This window comes from Oncorhynchus nerka, linkage group LG7 (assembly GCF_034236695.1).
Source record: "Oncorhynchus nerka isolate Pitt River linkage group LG7, Oner_Uvic_2.0, whole genome shotgun sequence".
Taxonomy (NCBI): domain Eukaryota; kingdom Metazoa; phylum Chordata; class Actinopteri; order Salmoniformes; family Salmonidae; genus Oncorhynchus; species Oncorhynchus nerka.
This window is the reverse complement of record NC_088402.1, coordinates 37,440,605-37,460,724: the sequence shown is the minus strand read 5'-3', so window position 1 is coordinate 37,460,724 and position 20,120 is coordinate 37,440,605. Positions and strand designations below refer to the sequence as shown.

The 20,120-nt window shown below is 43.6% G+C and overlaps 1 protein-coding gene across 1 annotated transcript; it reads right to left on the bottom strand.

The window, feature by feature from the left end:
* Nucleotides 1-299: 299 nt before the first annotated feature.
* Nucleotides 300-19,654, bottom strand: LOC115131567 (BCL2/adenovirus E1B 19 kDa protein-interacting protein 2-like). Its single transcript, XM_029663375.2, has 10 exons — nt 19,517-19,654; nt 18,859-18,975; nt 18,611-18,684; nt 18,251-18,490; nt 17,727-17,924; nt 17,433-17,535; nt 17,216-17,347; nt 3,161-3,247; nt 2,777-2,875; nt 300-2,493 (listed from the first exon to the last, which is right to left on the bottom strand). Exons 2-10 carry the CDS (start codon nt 18,939-18,941, stop codon nt 2,469-2,471), a joined length of 1,041 nt encoding a protein of 346 aa, XP_029519235.1. The 5' UTR covers nt 18,942-18,975; nt 19,517-19,654; the 3' UTR covers nt 300-2,468.
* Nucleotides 19,655-20,120: the final 466 nt, after the last annotated feature.

Genomic DNA, 20,120 nt, shown 5'->3' with positions numbered 1-20,120 from the left:
TAGGATGAATAAAGGGGGCATATAAGCAGAATGAAAGCTCTAACCATATTCAATGATTACATTTCTCAAAAACACTATAGGCTACATATGCACCACCAAATCAGAAGAGTTTGCGAAATAAAAAGGTGAAAATAGACAATTATTAGAGTGAGGCACATGGGCTACTAAAAGCTTATTACACAACATACTTAGTATTACTTTCTTAGCTACAGTATACATATCTCCCTGGCATATTGCATCATTTATGCAGCAGCACACATGTCACGATCGTCGAAAGCATACTAGGACCAAAGCGCAGCTCGATATGGGTTCCACATGTTTATTCAATAAAAGGCACAAAAACAAGAACAAACTAAAAGTGATGTTCTGGAGTGCTCACAAGCAACACAAAAACAAGATCCCACAAGACACAGTGAGGAAATGGCTGCCTAAATATGATCCCCAATCAGAGACCGATAAACAGCTGTCTCTGATTGGGAACCATACCAGGCCAACATAGAAATAAAACAACCTAGATTACCCACCCTAGTCACACCCTGACCTAACCAAAATAGAGAATAAAAAGGCTCTCTATGGTCAGGGTGTGACAATACCAGACATTTTTGGACTCACCTTGCTGTGCTGTGCTGTGCTCACTTAAACAGGAAGGTGGCGAGGCGGTCCTTCGTGGGCAAATTTTGTCATCAAACTTTGTCATTAAAGTCTGGCATTCTCTGGATTTATGGTGCTTTCAAGACAACTGGGAACTCCAACAACAACAAAAAAGTTGAATCATGATGACGTCAGTGATCTTCAGGTCATAGCTCTAGAAAGAGGCCTGCGTTCTGAGTTGGGTGAAAGTTCAAAATGTATTTTCCCAGCCATAGCTTGTTTTTCCCCGAGTTCCCAGTTGTCTTGAACTCCCTGAAGTCAGATTTTGCAGTTCTGAGTTAACAATTGGTGTGAGTGCGGCACAAAGCATGCTTCAGTGACAGCATGGCCAATTTTGAATGTTTATCATTTTAAACTAGGAAAAGAGACTCTTAATCGTAGACCACATAACCACTCCACTGAATAGCAGGGTAATGATTGCTTTGCAATGCTTGCAGTTAGCCACTGATTCCTTCCAAACCACTCATTGTTGAATTTCCGATTTCCAACTCGTTGTGTAATGTTTGTCAAATGGCCAATGAGCACCAGTACATTTGATCTATAAATTCTCTTCATTATTTCTCTTCATATGAGAAGGATTAAAAATGATTTGCCAGTAGATTGTCGACTTGATTCATGAAGATGACTGCAAGCTAAGATTTTGAAAGTATGACATTAACAGTCATTTTATCTGTGGCCAATGACCTTGAACCTTCTTGGATGGGCACTTCTAATGTAACTCTATGGCAGCACCCAAAAGGCTTACATTTTCTAGCTCTACCTTTAAACTTGGCGGTGACGTAGTGTCCCCATGAGTGACAGAACACTGAGCCAATCACGGTGCACCGCTCCGTATTTTCTGCTGGCTTGCCCCACCACCACAGAAAGCACTGAGCTAAGCTGAAACACCTGCTTTTTGGAGCTGCCTTAGGAAAACAAAAAAGAGGCCATGTATGTATGCGGCTTTATTAACTCAATGATATTGTTTTTTACGTTGTTTGCAAACTGATATGTGACAAGTATTAACGCCATAACATGCAGAACAGGAAAGCCCCAAAAATGTTGTGCTCAAAACAGGTGGGGCTCTGCCCCACTTGCCCTGTATGACGGGTCGCCACTGTACATGGTAGATAGTAGTAATGTAATAATTTGTGTATGTACACAGTGTTACATTGTACTTACAACTGAGTGTACAAAACATTAAGAACACCATCCTAATATTGAGTTGCACCCTCACATTGCCCTCAGAACAGCCTCAATATGTCGGGGCATGGACTCTACAAGGTGTCGAACGTTCCACAGGGATGCTGGCTCATGTTGACTCCAATGCTTCCCACAGTTGTGTCAAATTGGCTGGATGTCCTTTGGGTGGTGGACCATTCTTGAAACACAAAAGACACAGTTGAGAATGAAAATGACTCCGCAGCATTGCAGTTCTTGACACAAACGGGTGCGCCTGGCACTTTAATCTTTCGTCTTGCCCAAATCCTTCTTTAACCTGTTTCTTCCCCTTCATCTACATTGATTGAAGTGTCTTTAATAAGTGACATCAATAATGGATCATAGCTTTCACCTGGTCAGTCGACAGTATGTCATGGAAAGAGCAGGTGTTCATAAAGTTTTTGTACACAGTGCATCTACTTGTGGTCCTTCAGTAGATACTTTGTCAAGTGATGTATGACTAAAGTTATCTCATAGGACAACAGATATCAGATTGGGAAGCCCGGTTCATCCTCAGTATCAAAGTCATGGGTTGCCAGATTTGAGCCTTTTTAGTCCACATTTTGGCTTCATGTACCTAACCTTATACTGTGTTCCAGATCACCATTCTGAACGTGTCACCTGTCCATGTTCTCGTCAAACCTATGTGAATGGAAATAGATTGAAAAAACTATAAATACATACACAAAGGCCATACATTTTCATGAACCGTCACAATAGAAGGGCTCCCTGTTTTCTCGCTGTAAAACAGATTTTTTTTTTTTTTTTTTAAGTGATTAATTTTATTTGCTCAATAGTAGTTACAGAGTGATTAGGAATAACTATATTAGTCACACAATACATATAGGTGTTGGGCTTTTCTATTTATGGATTCATTAACATAGCTCTTTGTGAATGTGTGAGAGTGTCTGATGAGGTCACTCACTGTCTGACACAGTCGGGGATCTGCACACGCTCAATAGGGATGTGCTGGGACAGCTCCCGAAATCTGTCGATAAACTGAAGCTTGCGACTGAATTTGGAGCTGTGAGGAGGACGGGACCAGAAGACATTCGTTTTATGTGAGGACACAGAGCCAACATGTCAAAAATAAAGATAAGAGTAGTGGACAGCATGATTTAGATCAAATATATACACAAAATGTGTACTCTTACAGCTACCAGATCAGGGCGGCTGCTCTAACAGTGGCCATTGTTCTATCGCTGTCCCTTTTTGCTTCATGTAGTAACAGGGCCCATTGACTCAACAACAATAACAACAGCAACCCTGAAAGACTGGACTTTGTGTCTCAGGGGATGGTGGTCCTCACCTGATGAAGGGCTTGATGATGGTGATCAGGGCCTTGATGTACCAGGTCGGGTGGACAATGTATAGAGCTTTCAGACTCTTCCTCAACCTATGAGAAAAACAGAATCAAGTGTAAGAGTAAAGGTTACAGTTGTTCTTTCAATCTGTCAGTATATCTACTGCGGTTGTCCACTACCTCTCTCACACACCTGTCACATCACCATGATTGACGGTTTAAACCCTTCCGTAAGACCTGTATCTTTACCAGAGGTTCTTTGGGGCCCAGTCTGTGTGACTCCCCAGACAGGCGCAAACTGCTGAGTAAGGAGTCTACCTCTCACACTAACAGGGGCCAAGCCAAACAAGAGGAAGTGAGAGGGGAAGTTGGATAGACACTGTCAGGTGTCAAAAGGCAGACCGCTAGCTCTATTGGTAGAGAACACATCACAAAGGAACATGTCTGTAGACTCTAAGGGCCGCTTTGCCAGACACAGGTGAGACCTACTCCTGGACCGAAAAGCATGTTCTATGTAGAACTATTGAAAGAAGAGGTCGACCGATTAATCGGAATGGACAATTAATTAGGGCCAATTTCAAGTTTTCATAACAATTGGAAATCTGTATTTTTGGACACCGATTTGGCTGATTTTTTAAAATGTTTTTATTTTTTACACCTTTGCTTAATCTTTATTTAACTAGGCAAGTCAGTTAAGAACATATTCTTATTTTCAATGACGGCCTAGGAACGGTGGGTTAACTGCCTTGTTCAGGGGCAGAACAACATATTTTTACCTTGTCAGCTCGGGGATTCAATCTTGCAACCTTACAGTTAACTAGTCCAACGCTCTAACCACCTGCCTCATTGCACTCCACGAGGAGACTGCCTGTTACGCAAATGTAGTAAACCAAGGTAAGTTTCTAGCTAGCATTAAACTTATCTTTATAAAAAACAATCAATAAATCATAATCACTAGTTAACTACACATGGTTGATGATATTACTAGTTTATCTAGCGTGTCCTGCGTTGCATATAATCGATGCGGTGCGTATTTGTGAAAAAGGACTGTCGTTGCTCCAATGTGTACCTAACCATAAACATCAATGCTATTCTTAAAATCAATACACAGAAGTATATATTTTTAAACCTGCATATTTAGCTTAAAGAAATCCAGGCTAGCAGGCAATATTAACCAGGTGAAATTGTGTCACTTCTCTTGCGTTCATTGCACGCAGTCAGTGTATATGCAACAGTTTGGGCCGCCTAATTTGCCAGAATTTTACGTAATTATGACATAACATTGAAGGTTGTGCAATGTAACAGCAATATTTAGACTGATGGAGGCCACCCGTTAGATAAAAGACGGAACGGTTCCGTATTTCACTGAAAGAATAAACCTCTTGTTTTCGAGATGATAGTTTCCGGATTCAACCATATTAATGACCTAATGACCGTATTTCTGTGTGTTATTATGTTATAACTAAGTTTATGATTTGATAGAGCAGTCTGACTGAGCGATGGTAGGCAGCAGCAGGCTCATAAGCATTCATTCAAACAGCACTCTCGTGCGTTTTGCCAGCAGCTCTGCTGTTTATCACTCCAAGCCTATCATCTCCCGAGATTAGGCTGGTGTAACCGATGCGAAATGGCTAGCTAGTTAGCGGGGTGCGCGCTAATAGCGTTTCAAATGTCACTCGCTCTGAGACTTGGAGTGGTTGTTCCCCTTGCTCTGCATTACATTTACATTTAAGTCATTTAGCAGACGCTCTTATCCAGAGCGACATACAAATTGGTGCGTTCACCTTATTAAGACATCCAGTGGAACAGCCACTTTACAATAGTGCATCTAAATCTTTTAAGGGGGGGGGGGGGTGAGAAGGATTACTTTATCCTATCCTAGGTATTCCTGAAAGAGGTGGGGTTTCAGGTGTCTCCGGAAGGTGGTGATTGACTCCGCTGTCCTGGCGTCGTGAGGGAGTTTGTTCCACCATTGGGGGGCCAGAGCAGCGAACAGTTTTGACTGGGCTGCGCGGGAACTGTACTTCCTCAGTGGTAGGGAGGCGAGCAGGCCAGAGGTGGATGAACGCAGTGCCCTTGTTTGGGTGTAGGGCCTGATCAGAGCCTGGAGGTACTGAGGTGCCGTTCCCCTCACAGCTCCGTAGGCAAGCACCATGGTCTTGTAGCGGATGCGAGCTTCAACTGGAAGCCAGTGGAGAGAGCGGAGGAGCGGGGTGACGTGAGAGAACTTGGGAAGGTTGAACACCAGACGGGCTGCGGCGTTCTGGATGAGTTGTAGGGGTTTAATGGCACAGGCAGGGAGCCCAGCCAACAGCGATTTTTTTTTTAACTGCATGGGCCGCGGTTTTTGTGGAGCAATGGGTAACGCTGCTGTAACGGCTCTCTTCTATCTCCTCCTCTGACGAAGAGGTAGAACAAGGATCGGACCAAAATGCAGCGTGATGATGATTCATGATATATTTTAATGAAGGAAAACCTATACATACAGAAACTACAAAAATAACAAAATGAAATAATGAAAACCGAAACAGCCCTATCTGGTGCAAACACAAAGACAGGAACAATCACCCACAAAACACACAGTGAAACCCAGGCTACCTAAATATGGTTCCCAATCAGAGACAACGAGAATCACCTGACTCTGATTGAGAACCGCCTCAGGCAGCCAAGCCTATGCTAGACACCCCTACTCAGCCACAATCCCAATGCCTACAAAAAACCCAATATGACAACACAATAAACCCATGTCACACCCTGGCCTGAACAAATAAAGAAAGAAAACACAAAATACTAAGACCAAGGCGTGACAGCTGCTTCGAGTGTGGCTGTTGTCGATGTGTTCTTGGTTCGAGCCCAGGTAGGGGCGAGGAGAGGGACGGAAGCTATACTGTTACACTGGCAATACAGTATATGAAATACAAATGGTATAGAGAGAAATAGTACTCTAATTCCTATAATAACTACAACCTAAAACCTCTTATCTTGGAATATTGAAGACTCATGTTAAAAGGAACCACCAGCTTTCATATGTTCTCATGTTCTGAGCAAGGAACTTAAACGTTAGCTTTCTTACATGGCACGTATTGCACTTTTACTTTTCTTCTCCAACACTTTGTTTTTGCATTATTTAAACCAAATTGAACATGTTTCATTATTTATTTGAGGCTACATTGATTTTATTGATGTATTATATTAAGTTAAAATAAGTGTTCATTCAGTATTGTAATTGTCATTATTACAAATACATTTTTAAAATCGGATGATTAATTGGTATCGGCTTTTTTTGGTCCTCCAATAATCGGTATCGGCGGTGAAAAATCATAATCGGTCGACCTCTAATTGAAAGTGCTTTTTCATCCACAAACACTTCATCTTGTCCCGGAAACCAGTTCTTAAACACTGTGAACTTGGCATCCTATGTAAAACATGATGATGTTAGTACATCACTGTCCCCTGTTTTCTCAGGGGCAGCTGTAAGTGGCGGTCATGTCAGCAGAGGTATCGTCGCCGAAAACAAAGACGGTTCTGCCGAGTTCCTCTGTGGCGTTAATCGAGGAAATATAGAGAAGGCTCCACACCACTCTCTCACTTGAATATCTTTGTTATTTTCAGATTCTCATGTTGCTCTTTTGTAGCTTTTCAACTATACAGAACCAAAATATAAACGCAACATGTAAAGTGTTGGTTCCATGTTTCATGAGCTGAAATACAAAATCCCAGAAAAATTCCAAACACACAAAAAGCTTACTTCTCTAAAATGTTGTGCACAAATTTGTTTACATCCCTGTTAGTGAGCATTTATAACCTTTGCCAAGATAACTCTCCGAGTTGGGCATCTCCGGCGCGGCCCACGCTTGGATTGCGTCCTACCTGACAGGTCGCTCCTACCAGGTGGCGTGGCGAGAATCCGTCTCCACACCACGTGCTCTCACCACTGGTGTCCCCCAGGGCTCTGTTCTAGGCCCTCTCCTATTCTCGCTATACACCAAGTCACTTGGCTCTGTCATAACCTCACATGGTCTCTCCTATCATTGCTATGCAGACGACACACAATTAATCTTCTCCTTTCCCCCTTCTGATGACCAGGTGGCGAATCGCATCTCTGCATGTCTGGCAGACATATCCGTGTGGATGACGGATCACCACCTCAAGCTGAACCTCGGCAAGACGGAGCTGCTCTTCCTCCCGGGGAAGGACTGCCCGTTCCATGATCTCGCCATCACGGTTGACAACTCTATTGTGTCCTCCTCCCAGAGCGCTAAGAACCTTGGCGTGATCCTGGACAACACCCTGTCGTTCTCAACTAACATCAAGGCGGTGGCCCGTTCCTGTAGGTTCATGCTCTACAACATCCGCAGAGTACGACCCTGCCTCACACAGGAAGCGGCGCAGGTCCTAATCCAGGCACTTGTCATCTCCCGTCTGGATTACTGCAACTCGCTGTTGGCTGGGCTCCCTGCCTGTGCCATTAAACCCCTACAACTCATCCAGAACGCCGCAGCCCGTCTGGTGTTCAACCTTCCCAAGTTCTCTCACGTCACCCCGCTCCTCCGCTCCCTCCACTGGCTTCCAGTTGAAGCTCGCATCCGCTACAAGACCATGGTGCTTGCCTACGGAGCTGTGAGGGAACGGCACCTCAGTACCTCCAGGCTCTGATCAGGCCCTACACCCAAACAAGGGCACTGCGTTCATCCACCTCTGGCCTGCTCGCCTCCCTACCACTGAGGAAGTACAGTTCCCGCTCAGCCCAGTCAAAACTGTTCGCTGCTCTGGCCCCCCAATGGTGGAACAAACTCCCTCACGACGCCAGGACAGCGGAGTCAATCACCACCTTCCGGAGACACCTGAAACCCCACCTCTTTAAGGAATACCTAGGATAGGATAAAGTAATCCCTCTCACCCCCCCTCCCCCTGAAAAGATTTAGATGCACTACTGTTCCACTGGAGGTCATAAGGTGAATGCACCAATTTGTAAGTCGCTCTGGATAAGAGCGTCTGCTAAATGACTTAAATGTAAATGTTAAATGTAAATGTAATAATTCATCCACCTGAGAGGTGTGGCATATCAAGAAGCTGATTAGACAGCATGATCATTACACAGGTGCACCTTGTGCTGGGGACAATAAAAGGCCACTATAAAATGTGAAGTTTTGTTACCAACACAATGCCACAGATTTTGAGGGAGCGTGCAATTGGCATGCTGACTGCAGGACTGTCCACTAGAGCTGTTGCCAGAGAATTTAATGTTAATTTCTTTACCAGAAGCTGCCTCCAATGTTGTTTTAGAGAATTTGGCAGTATGCCCAATTGGCCTCACAACCACTGACCATGTTTAAGCATGCCAGCTCAGGACCTCTACATCCGGCTTCTTCACCTGCGGGATCATCTGAGGAGTATTTCTGTCTGTAATAAAGTCCTTTTGTGGGGAAAAACTAATTCGGATTGGCTGTGCCTGGCTCCCTAGTGGGTGGGCCTGGCTGCCAAGTGGATGGGCCTATGCCCTCCAAGGTCCACCTACTGTATGGCTACACCCACGCCCTGTCCTGTGAAATCCATAGATTAGGGCCTAATGAATTTATTTAAATTGACTGATTTCCTTACATGAACTGTAACTTAGTAAAATCTTTGAAATTGTTGCATGTTGTGTTTATATTTTTGTTCAGTATATGTGTGTGTGTTTTCTATCCCAGTTCGCTCCTCTCCGTGTAGGCTTTAGACGCTCCCGCTCCCCTTGACCTTCTAATTTAGTGTACCCTCCATGCACAACCCATGTGGAATTCTTGGACTCCGCCAGCGTTTGGAACTGCCAATCTGTGGTCAAGAACACAGTTAATCTCAGCCTATGCTGCCCTTCAGTCCCTTGACTTTTTAGCCCTGACGGAGACATGTATCAGCCCAGACAACACTGCTACTCCAGCTGATCTCTATTCATCTGACTATGTGTTCTCTCATAGTCCGTGAGCATCTGGTCGCCGCGGTGGTGGCACATGGCTGCTCATTTCTCTTAAATGGAGATTTTCACTTACCTCTCCATCTCCTCATTTGAATTCCATGTGGTCACTGTCATTTGTCCTCTCAAGCTTAACATTGTTGTCATCTATCATTCACCAGGTGCCCTTAGAGTTCCTCAATGAGCTTGATACCTTGATAAGCTCATTTTCTGACCATGGCTCACTGCTCTTCATATTGGGCGACTTCAACCTCCAGACGTCTGCCTTTGATTAATTTCTCTCCAACTCTTTCTTTCCCCTCCTTTTGCCACTTTGACCCTTTCCCAGTCCCCTCCCACTGACAAGGCAGGCAATACACTTGATGAGCGCAAACGACACTTCCGGAGGAGCTATCATCCCTTCACTCCCTCCTCTCTAACTTCTCTTCCTCTGTATTCACTTGCTTAAGCCACTTTTTATCACTCAATTTCATGATCTGCCTTTAACCCTAGGAAACACTTTTCCACCTTCTCCTCCCTCCTTAATCGTCCAGCCACTCCATACACCCTCTCTGCGGACAACTTTATCAACCACTTTGAAAAGAAGGGTGATGACATCAGCTCATTCCCTCAGCCTATCCACTGGTCCTACTCACACAGAACTACCGTAAGCCCCGACCTCTTTCTCCCCTCTCTCTCCAGATTAAATCCTGCGACTAGTGAGGTCCGGCCACCTGACAACCTGCCCGCTCAACCCAATCCCCTCCTCCCTTCTCCAGACCATCCCTGGAGACCTCCCACTCCTCACTTCCCTAATCAACTCACTGGCTGCGTCTCCTCTGAGTCTCTCCCCTCCACAAGAAACCAATGTTCGACCCCTCTGACATCCAAAACACTTGAGTGTGCTGTCTCTTACCAACTCTCTCGCTATCTCCCTCAGAACGTCAGGCTTTAAGATTGGTCACTCAACTGAGACTGATCTTCGTTGTGTCACAGAGGCTCTCCCTCTCCGCACTAGCAACGCTGACTCTCTCTCCTCTGTTCTCGTCCTCCTATATCTATCCGCTGCCATCAACACAGTGAACCATCAGATCCTCCTCTTCACCCTCTCTGGGCTGGGCGCCTCAGGGTCTGCAGGATTACATCCTACCTGGCAGACTGCTCCTATCAGGTGAGGTGGAGAGGATCTGTGTCTGAACCACGTATTCTCACTACTGGTGTCCCCCAGGGTTCGGTTCTAGGCTCTCTCCTCTTCTCTCTAATGTATACACCAAGTCACTCGGCTCTGTCATATCCTCACATGGTCTCTCCTATGATTGCTATATGGATGACACTTTTCTCCCCATTCTGCTACCCAGGTGGTGATACACGTCTCTGCGTGTCTGGCAGATATCTCAGCTTAGATGTCGGGCCAACCACTTCAAGCTCAACCTTGACAACATGGAGCTGCTCTTTCTTCCGAGGAAGGCCTGCCCGCTCAATCACGGTTGACAACTCTGCGGTGTCCCACTCCCAAAGTGCAGAAAATCTTGACGTGACCCTGGACAACATCCTGTCATTCTTTGCAAACATCAAAGCAGTGACTTGCTCCTGCAGGTTCATGCTCTACAACATCTGTAGAGTACGACCCTACCTCACACAGGAAGTGGCGCAAGTCCTAATCCAGGCACTTGTCATCTCTCGTCTGGACTACTGCAATTCACTGTTGGCTGGGCTCCCCGCTTGTGCATTAAACCCCTGCAACTTATCCAGAACGCTGCAGCCCGACTAGTGTTCAACCGTACCAAATTCTCCCATGTCACCCCGCTCCTCCACACACTCCACTGGATTCCAGTTGAAGCTCGCATCCACTACAAGGCAATGATACCTGCCAACCGAGCAGCAAGATATACCGGCCATCGCATCGGCGCTGTCGCATCGGCGAAGTCGTACCCACAGCAACTATTAAAACATTCCCAAACCAGAAACCGTGGATTGTTGGCAGCATTCACCCGAAACTGAAAGCGCGAATCATTGCTTTTATTCAGGGCAAGGTGACCGGAAACATGACCGAATACAAACAGGGTAGCAATTCCCTCCGCAAGGCAATCAAACAAGCTAAGCGTCAGTATAGAGACAAAGTAGAGTCGCAATTCAACGGCTCAGACACAAGAGGTATGTGGCAGGGTCTACAGTCAATCACGGATTACGAAAAGAAAACCAGCTCCGTCGCGGACCAGGATGTCTTGCTCCCAGACAGACTAAACAACTTCTTTGCTCGCTTTGAGGACAATACAGTGCCACTGACACGGCCTGCTACCAAAACCTGCGGACTCTCCTTCACTGCAGCCGACGTTAGTAAAACATTTAAGCGTGTTAACCCTCACAAGGCTGCAGGTCCAGACGGCATCCCCAGCCATGTCCTCAAGGCATGCGCAGACCAGCTGGCTGGTGTGTTTACGGACATATTCAATCAATCCTTATCCAAGTCTGCTGTTCCCACATGCTTCAAGAGGGCCACCATTGTTCCTGTTCCCAAGAAAGCAAAGGTAACTGAGCTAAATGACTACCACCCTGTAGCACTCACTTCCGTCATCATGAAGTGCTTTGAGAGACTAGTCAAGGACCATATCACCTCCACCCTACCTGATGCCCTAGATCCACTCCAATTTGCTTACCGCCCCAATAGCTCCACAGACGACGCAATCGCAACCACACTGCACACTGCCCTAACCCATCTGGATAAGAAGAATACCTATGTGAGAATGCTGTTCATCGACTACAGCTCAGCATTTAACACTATAGTACCCTCCAAACTCGTCATAAAGCTCGAGACCTTGGGTCTCGACCCCGCCCTGTGCAACTGGGTACTGGACTTCCTGACGGGCCGCCCCCAGGTGGTGAGGGTAGGTAACATCTCCACTCCGCTGATCCTCAACACTGGGGCCCCACAAGGGTGCGTTCTGAGCCCTCTTCTGTACTCCCTGTTCACCCACTGGTGAACAGGTTATTGTCGGAACACAAAAACTCTTGGTCTCGAGTCCAAAACCATATCACAAATACAGTTGAAGTCGAAAGTTTACATACACCTTAGCCAAACACATTTAAACTCAGTTTTTCACTATTCCTGATATTTAATCCAAGTCCAAATTCCCTGTCTTAGGTCAGTTAGGATCACCACTTTATGTTAAGAATGTGAAATGTCAGAATAATAGTAGAGAGAATTATTTATTTCAGCTTTTATTTCTTTCATCACATTCCCAGTGGGTCAGAAGTTTACATACACTCAATTAGTATTTGGTAGCATTGCATTTAAATGGTTTAACTTGGGTCAAATGATTCGGGTAGCCTTCCACAAGCTTCCCACAATAAGTTGGGTGAATTTTGGCCCATTCCTCCTGACAGAGCTGGTGTAACTGAGTCAGGTTTGTAGGTCTCCTTGCTCTCACATGCTTTTTCAGTTCTGCCCACAAATCTTCAATAGGATTGAGGTCAGGGCTTTCTGATGGTCACTGCAATACCTTGACTTTGTTGTCCTTAAGCCATTTTGCCACAACTTTGGAAATATGCTTGGGGTCATTGTCCATTTGGAAGACCCATTTGCGACCAAGTTTTAACTTCCTGACTGATGTCTTGAAATGTTGCTTCAATATATCCACATAATTTTCCATCCTCATGATGCCATATATTTTGTGAAGTGCACCGTCCCTCTTGCAACAAAGCACCCCCACAAAATGAAGCTGCCACCCCTGTGCTTCACGGTTGGGATGGTGTTCTTCGGCTTGCAAGCCTCCCCCTTTTTTCCTCCAAACATAACGATGACCATTATGGCCAAACTGTTCTATTTTTGTTTCATCAGACCAGAGGACATTTCTCCAAAAAGTACCATCTTTGTCCCCATATGCAGTAGCAAACCATAGTCTGGCTTTTTTTATGGTGGTTTTGGAGCAGTGGCTTCTACCTTGCTGAGCGGTCTTTCAGGTTATGTTGATATAGGACTCGTTTTACTGTGGATATAGATACTTTTGTACCTGTTTCCTCCAGCATCTTCACAAGGTCCTTTGCTGTTGTTCTGGGATTGATTTGCACTTTTCGCACCAAAGTACGTTCATCTCTAGGAGACAGAACGCATCTCCTTCCTGAGTGGTATGACTGCTGCGTGGTCCCATGGTGTTTATACTTGCGTACTATTGTTTGTACAGATGAACGTGGTACCTTCTGGCATTTGGAAATTGCTCCCAAGGATGAACCAGACTTGTGGAGATCTACAATTTTTTTATGAGGTCTTTTGATTTTCCCATGATGTCAAGCAAAGAGGCACAGAGTTTGTAGGTAGGCCTTGAAATACATCCACAGGTACACCTCCAATTGACTCAAATGTTGTCAATTAGCCTATCAGAAGCTTCTAAAGCCATGACATAATTTTCTGGACTTTTCCAAGCTGTTTAAAGGTACACTCAACTTAGAGTATGTAAATGTCTGACCCACTGGAATTGTGATACAGTGATAAGTGAAATAATCTGTATGTAAACAATTGTTGGAAAAATTACTTGTGTCATGCACAAAGTAGATGTCCTAACTGACTTGCCAAAACTACAGTTTGTTAACAAGAAATTTGTGGAGTGGTGTGAAAAACGAGTTTTAATGACTTAAACCTAAGTGTATGTAAACTTCCGACTGTATATGAGTGTCTGAACAAAAGGCAACCTCTAGAAATCTTTACACATATATTTGATATGTGACTAAGTATATTCAGATAACATAAAGGGACATGAATAGTCAAGTTTAGACCTTAATTTCAACAAGATACGAGGTTTGTGTGATGGTCTTAGCAGTTGTTTTCCTCCTGCAGTTCACTTGAAACCTTTACTGGGTCCAGACATTTAGTCACATTATTAGGATCAAGGAGACCCAGGTCGAGGTTTAGAACATCAAAGCTTTCTCGAAATGTATGTTAGTGGCCATACTGCACACAAGCCTTTGGACACTGTTGTAACCATCCTGAAGAAAATAACACTCATGACAAGGTTGTGTTCATTAGGGCACGCAATGTCAAACGTTTTAAAAGTCCATGTAGTCCGTACCTGTTTCAGTCCATTTTCTTCCATTTGGTGCCTAATGGACACGACCCTGGAATCTACTTCCTCCTAGCCTGAGAACTATAGGTTGGGAGTCAGGAGGAAACTCATAACTACACTTTGGCTTTGACGCCATCCTCTGGCTGAAGAAGGAGGAGTGACAAAGCAGGCTCTCGTGAACTTGTTGGATGCTAAGGCCCAATGGGACACTCTTATGGCCAGCTACTTGCTGTGTGTTTCTTCCTATACTGTACATACAGTATGGTTGCACATTCAAACTCTCATACACAATTTGTTTAAGTATACAGTACATGGCATTACTTGGGAATATTTACTGAGGGTTTAACTGCAGGGTTATGCTTTAAGTTGTTTTTTAGTTTTTTTAAGTTGTTTAAAAATAAATAAAAGTACTGGTAGTGGTATAAAAGTAACCTACTGGTATGACTTTGATAGTATGGTTAAATATTCATTACATAGTAATTACCTAATGAGGTGCAGACTTGAGTTAGATCACGATGAGTCACAAATTCGATGACTTGAGACTCGACATGGTAGCTGATATTCTGTTTCACTAAAGGAGAGCGCAGCAGTCAAGGATGGTGGTTCAGGCTACTAACCTGGATGACACAACCCATGTGACTCACAGCACAGGGAGAGCTTTGACCACACTGGTCTGATTGGTTCTCTCAAATGTAGTTTTTTTCCTCGGGGGTTGAGACCTCTTGTTGTTTGGATTTGAAAATCAAAACATTGTAATGAAAGGGGCAGCACTCTGGGGCTGTGCCTGTGGGTGTTTGAGTGACAGACACAGAGTAGAGCCAACCTGTAAAAGCACAGCCCCCATCATTGACGCATTGTGACGACAACATCAAAGAGCCATTCCTGACTCTAGAGGACTTTTGAGTGTTATGTGTTAGCCAGACTAATCAACTACTAGGCTTACATGCCTTTGAGTAGGGACACTACTATATCATTCATACAACAAATTGCCCAGCTGAATAAAATATGATGTCATATAATTGATTTGAATGGACCATAGAATACTACAAATTAACAGGTTTTGGGTGGAGTGTTTTGCCCTGATTTGCATACAGCCAGATCATATCAGAGCAAGTTGGACTTTAAGGACTACACCCTGGATCATTCACATTCGATACAATAATTCTTCTTCTTCTACACAACATCCTAACACAAACAACACGTTCCCACTAGCCGAGTCCTATATTTATTTCACTAGATGCCAAGTTGGGGAAATTACAAGTTGGGCAATAAAGAATATACATATACAATTTGGGCAATGCTGCTACAGCAAGACTTTCGAATCAGCAACAAGCTTTATGTAATGATCGCATGCGTCCATTTTAGAGGAATTGCGGAAACATTTGTTTCAGAAGTTTCATTCTAAATTATCGTTCTTCCACCTGCTTTAATCTCGCTGTGGGGAAGGGAAGAGGAACATATAGCCACCACTTCCGCTTTGACGGAACTGCATTTTTTTGAATGTCATCAGAATTCTGGGCTACTCGTGAAAATCGATTGATTCTAGAGAATAGCGCTAAAATTCAGTGTGTCTCCACAGTAAGACATCGTGGGAATTTCGATTTGAAAACACATAGCCTATATTTAGATTCATTGCTGAACATTTACATCTTCATTATGCTTGATGACTTCATTGCGGATTCACAGTGAATCACATTTTAGGGGAGGAAGGGGTCTGTTGTAAACACTTTGCCATTTTCTTAATTTCTCAGACTGAAAGTAGACTTATTTTATATATATATATATATATATATATTAAATGTACACTTATCAACCAATTAGGCAAAGTGTATAAAGAAGTAGGCTTAACTGATACGGTCAAGGCCTTAATCGACCGGTTGTATTTTAATTGTAACTGGCAGTAGGCCTACAAACGTAACTAATTCTAACATTTTGAAAAGGTTTTTTTTTCTTTGGTAAGTCTCGGAATCTAGTATTATTCATTTAATATGGGTTGCCTGTGCAGTAAAGGCCAACGTGTTCAGAAGGCACGGAGAGAAGCAAACAAAAGGATTTAATAAACAGCTACGAGAAGACAAGCAGAATAACCAAATAACTTGCCAGCGCCAGTTACTACCGTTAGGAGCTGGTGAATCTGGGAAAAGCACGATAGTAAATCAGATGCCATATTTACATGTGGAACTCAGTGCAGAGGAGAAAATGCATTCCATACAAAACAACAGTAAAAAGGCTTCAGGGATGTGAGATGTTTTCTAGGGAGTTTTTCCTAGCCACCGTGCTTTTACACCTGCATTGTTTGCTGTTTGGGGTTTTAGGCTGGGTTTCTGTACAACACTTTGAGATATCAGCTGATGTACGAAGGGCTATATAAATACATTTGATTTGATTTGATTGGATTTTCAAGGTTTAATTTATCTAATGTTAGAGGTCAGAGCAGCAGCTATGACATGGCGATGCAGGAGGCACTAAACATCTTCAAGATCATCTGGAACAACAGATGGCTAAGGATCGTTCCTGTCTGGGTCTTACTGAACAAACAGAAACTGCTAGCAGAGAGGGTTTTGGCGGGAAAATCTAAAATTGCACACTTGAATATGCAACACACTAGGCAGTATTGTCATCCAGTTTTCACCTGTACAGTTGACACGGAAAACATCCTGCTCTCCTTCGAAGTCTTGAGATAGCCTGCTTAGTTGATTTTCCACTCTGATACATATTTTTCACAGACTGAGACAAATTTCAACGGTTTTGATTACTTGAGACTTAATTACTTGGCATAAAATAACTTGAGACTTGACTTTGGCTGCATTCCATGCCAACTACATTGCAGTTTCCAGATCTCACAATGCCTGGATAGCTGTTAAACATATCCACTAACCACATCCTGAGCATTCTGATTGCACAGTTGATGACTGTAATGTAGACGGCTTGGAACGTGGTCTACAACTTGGAGACTTGACTGACATGAGAGACTGATGAGTTGAATGATTTTTGTACTGTTTTGTTACTCACTGTGGCATATAGTTTTCTGAAATAGGACCACAAACTAAGCCCATTTGAGTAAACAGAACTAACCTTCTGTCAATGGTGGTATAACACTCTCTGAGCCAGCCAATGCCGGGGAGCTTGTTGCGCTGGGCCATGGCACACAGGTACACAATGACGTTGTTCTCCGCCACCATCAGGTCCAACGTTTCCACAATGTACCTGCAATGTTTAGTGGTGCTGGGGTTAGTTATGTTGACCTGAAGAGTGGCCAATACAGATAGTGTTTTACTATTAGCTCTCACACCTGAATAGGTTGTCCATGACATACTGGTAGTTCTCCATGGTGTTTTCAGGGAGATAGCAGGAAGAGAACACAATGATGTCATTAGACCCATCTCCATAGTAACCTGGAAGGAAAACAACATTTGGATGAGGGAAAAATAAAGATGAAAAAAAAAAAAGTGAAGATGCTCTTTGTGTCATCCAAGTTGATCTCACAACAAACGCTCACATTAGCCGAATTCCATTGGCCTGAAAAAAACTCACATTCTCGCATAATGTCCGATAGGTTAAGTAAGTGCTGGGAATCTGGACTCACCCCCATGGGACAAGACTCGAAGGTAAGGCTCCAGTACACTCATGTTGACCAGACTCTCCTGAGGAGGGTCTCCCATGCAGAACCTGCGCCACCTAGTGCCCTGGCTGTCCACCTGGTCTTGGTCAAGAGAGCCCACTCCTATCTGCTCTGGTACTGACCCACGGGCCTTATGGCAACATGATGCCACTCCCAGATCATCTTTGAATGGGAATAATGTGTCAATGGTAAATTTCCCATAATGTCCAGTAGGTAACACAATGCATAGACAGAGAGTGGTTGTGTACTATCTATAATATATTATATATATGGGGTCAAGATCACCTAATACAAAGCATATATAAAGATAATAGCTATATTATGTATTGTCCAACATTTGTGTCTTATCTAATGTGAAAAATGTCAAATATAATCAAAGTGAAAGTGGTTCAATAAGTTAATGGGTTGATCTTGAACCTGTGAGAGTGAAGAAACAGACCAAAGATAAAGGCTGTTTGTCTGTTGTGTCCACTGCACCCTGTCCTCACCCTCCAAATCCATGTAGTGCACTGGAAAGTGGAGGGACTCGCTGTCCGAGGGCGTTTCCATGGCATCCAAGTCGAAGTCCAGTCCCAGGTCGTCGTCGTCGGGGGAGGGAATGAGGGCAGCAGGGGCATAGTTGTCGGACACTGCCGAGTCACTGCGATCCAGTGTCAGACTTAGGGCAGGGGCCATCAGGCGTTTCTTCCTGGGTTGGGGCTCCATCAGAGCCAGGCTGCTGGGCGGGTCTATCATGACATTTAATTACTAGGATTTGTATATGTAGCTTTAGGTTTAGCTTATTTATATGTAGCTTTATAACAGTGACTGTTCTGTTACAACATTGCCATTTTGAATTGAAGTGTTACCTGGTCTGTCATCATCAGCTAATGTGGGGTTCCCCAAGACTTCATTTGTGCCATGTGCATTCCTGGGAGGTGACCTACAATGTTAAGAAAGGTCAACAATTATATATCTACAGATTTGTAATTAGATATAGATGTTTCATTGTACAAAAAAAAACAGATGTTTGGATATTTAGTATGTTGATAATATAACTAATGTATTGAATTTAGTCCAACCAAAACAATTCAGTCTGATGACCATAACCTCTGACCTGGGAATGTGCATGTCCTTCTCCTCCTCCTCCTCCTCCTCCTCCTCCTCCTCCTCTTCTTGCGCCTCCTCTCTTTGCTCCATGTTGTTGCTGTGTAGGTTCACAGTGGCAAGTTTCCTGATAGTAGCGGTGAACACAGTTGATGTCAAGAGTATCAGCAAACCAAGTCCAAACAGCTATTACAACTGAGGAGCAACTTTTGCTGTAACTTCATATTTTAATTTGAGAAGAATAAAGAGTGTGAAAAGAAATGACGATACAAAAAAATATAACACCAACAAGTTCATGTCTGATCAGTTCTGCCAAATTATTGGATACTGAGGGGTTTTTTCCTATGCTGGCCTCTAGTGGAAAACGTAGAGACGTACACTGTTCAGTTTTATGGATCGCAATAAATGTACTATAGTACGGTATCTAAGGCAAGGCATTCAACACCCCTGACTTTCACCGTTTTGGACTTTATTTTTCAAAACTTGTTTTACAATGGAAATGTAAAATGACTTTTATAAGACCCTTACACCAGTAAAAACACATTTAAATTGCCCCAATATCACCACGTTTGTCTTGCTTAGATTCATGCGATGAAGTGGTGAACACAACTTGAGACATGAATGCATGTGCGTAGATACAATACGAAGCAACACATGTGTAACATTACCTTGTTGATGGTATTTGGTTCACGGGCCGACAAGCTTTTCAATGTCTTTGTAAAAGTACAGTAACTTTTCAGTGAAAGAGGTAAACGTTATGGCTTTGCTGAACTCATAATTGCGCGGACACAATTGCCACACCTGAGAGTCAGTCAAGGTGTGGTGTATTTATTGCCAGTGGAGCCCATCCCTGTAACCAAGGAAACATGGATTGACTGCACAAACTCTAGAATGAAAACGTGTGCATGCTTGTTCAGTAATCAGGCTATTGGGCTGTGTGACATCTAGAATCAAACAAAAACGTCAGCACTGATACAAATGATTACAACATGGGCAGAAAAAAAGATTTGTCTCAATGATATTTATACTATAAAACACATACAAATATCATAACCCCTATTCTGATACTAAAAGGTATGTGCTTCTGTAGATTTGAAAGGACCATAGAAAATTGACATAATAGATTTTGTACCCAGGGATGTTTTGGGCACAAAACATCCTTGAGTTGTCAACTCATTTGAATTCAACGTGAAATCAACCAAAACATTAACCATGACACTGGATTTTAGTTGGGTGTAACCTTTACAAAAAAAGACTGCAGTTTTAAAACTG

What these genes read in the sequence shown, in the direction of transcription:
- LOC115131567 (XM_029663375.2), bottom strand. Translation starts at nt 18,941, where the DNA reads ATGGAGCAAAGAGAGGAGGCGCAAGAAGAGGAGGAGGAGGAGGAGGAG. An exon ending in GCACTACATGGATTTGGAGG is followed by an intron (nt 17,925 to 18,250) that starts GTGAGGACAGGG and finishes TCCCATTCAAAG; the next exon opens with ATGATCTGGGAGTGGCATCA. An exon ending in GTCATGGACAACCTATTCAG is followed by an intron (nt 17,348 to 17,432) that starts GTGTGAGAGCTA and finishes TAAACATTGCAG; the next exon opens with GTACATTGTGGAAACGTTGG.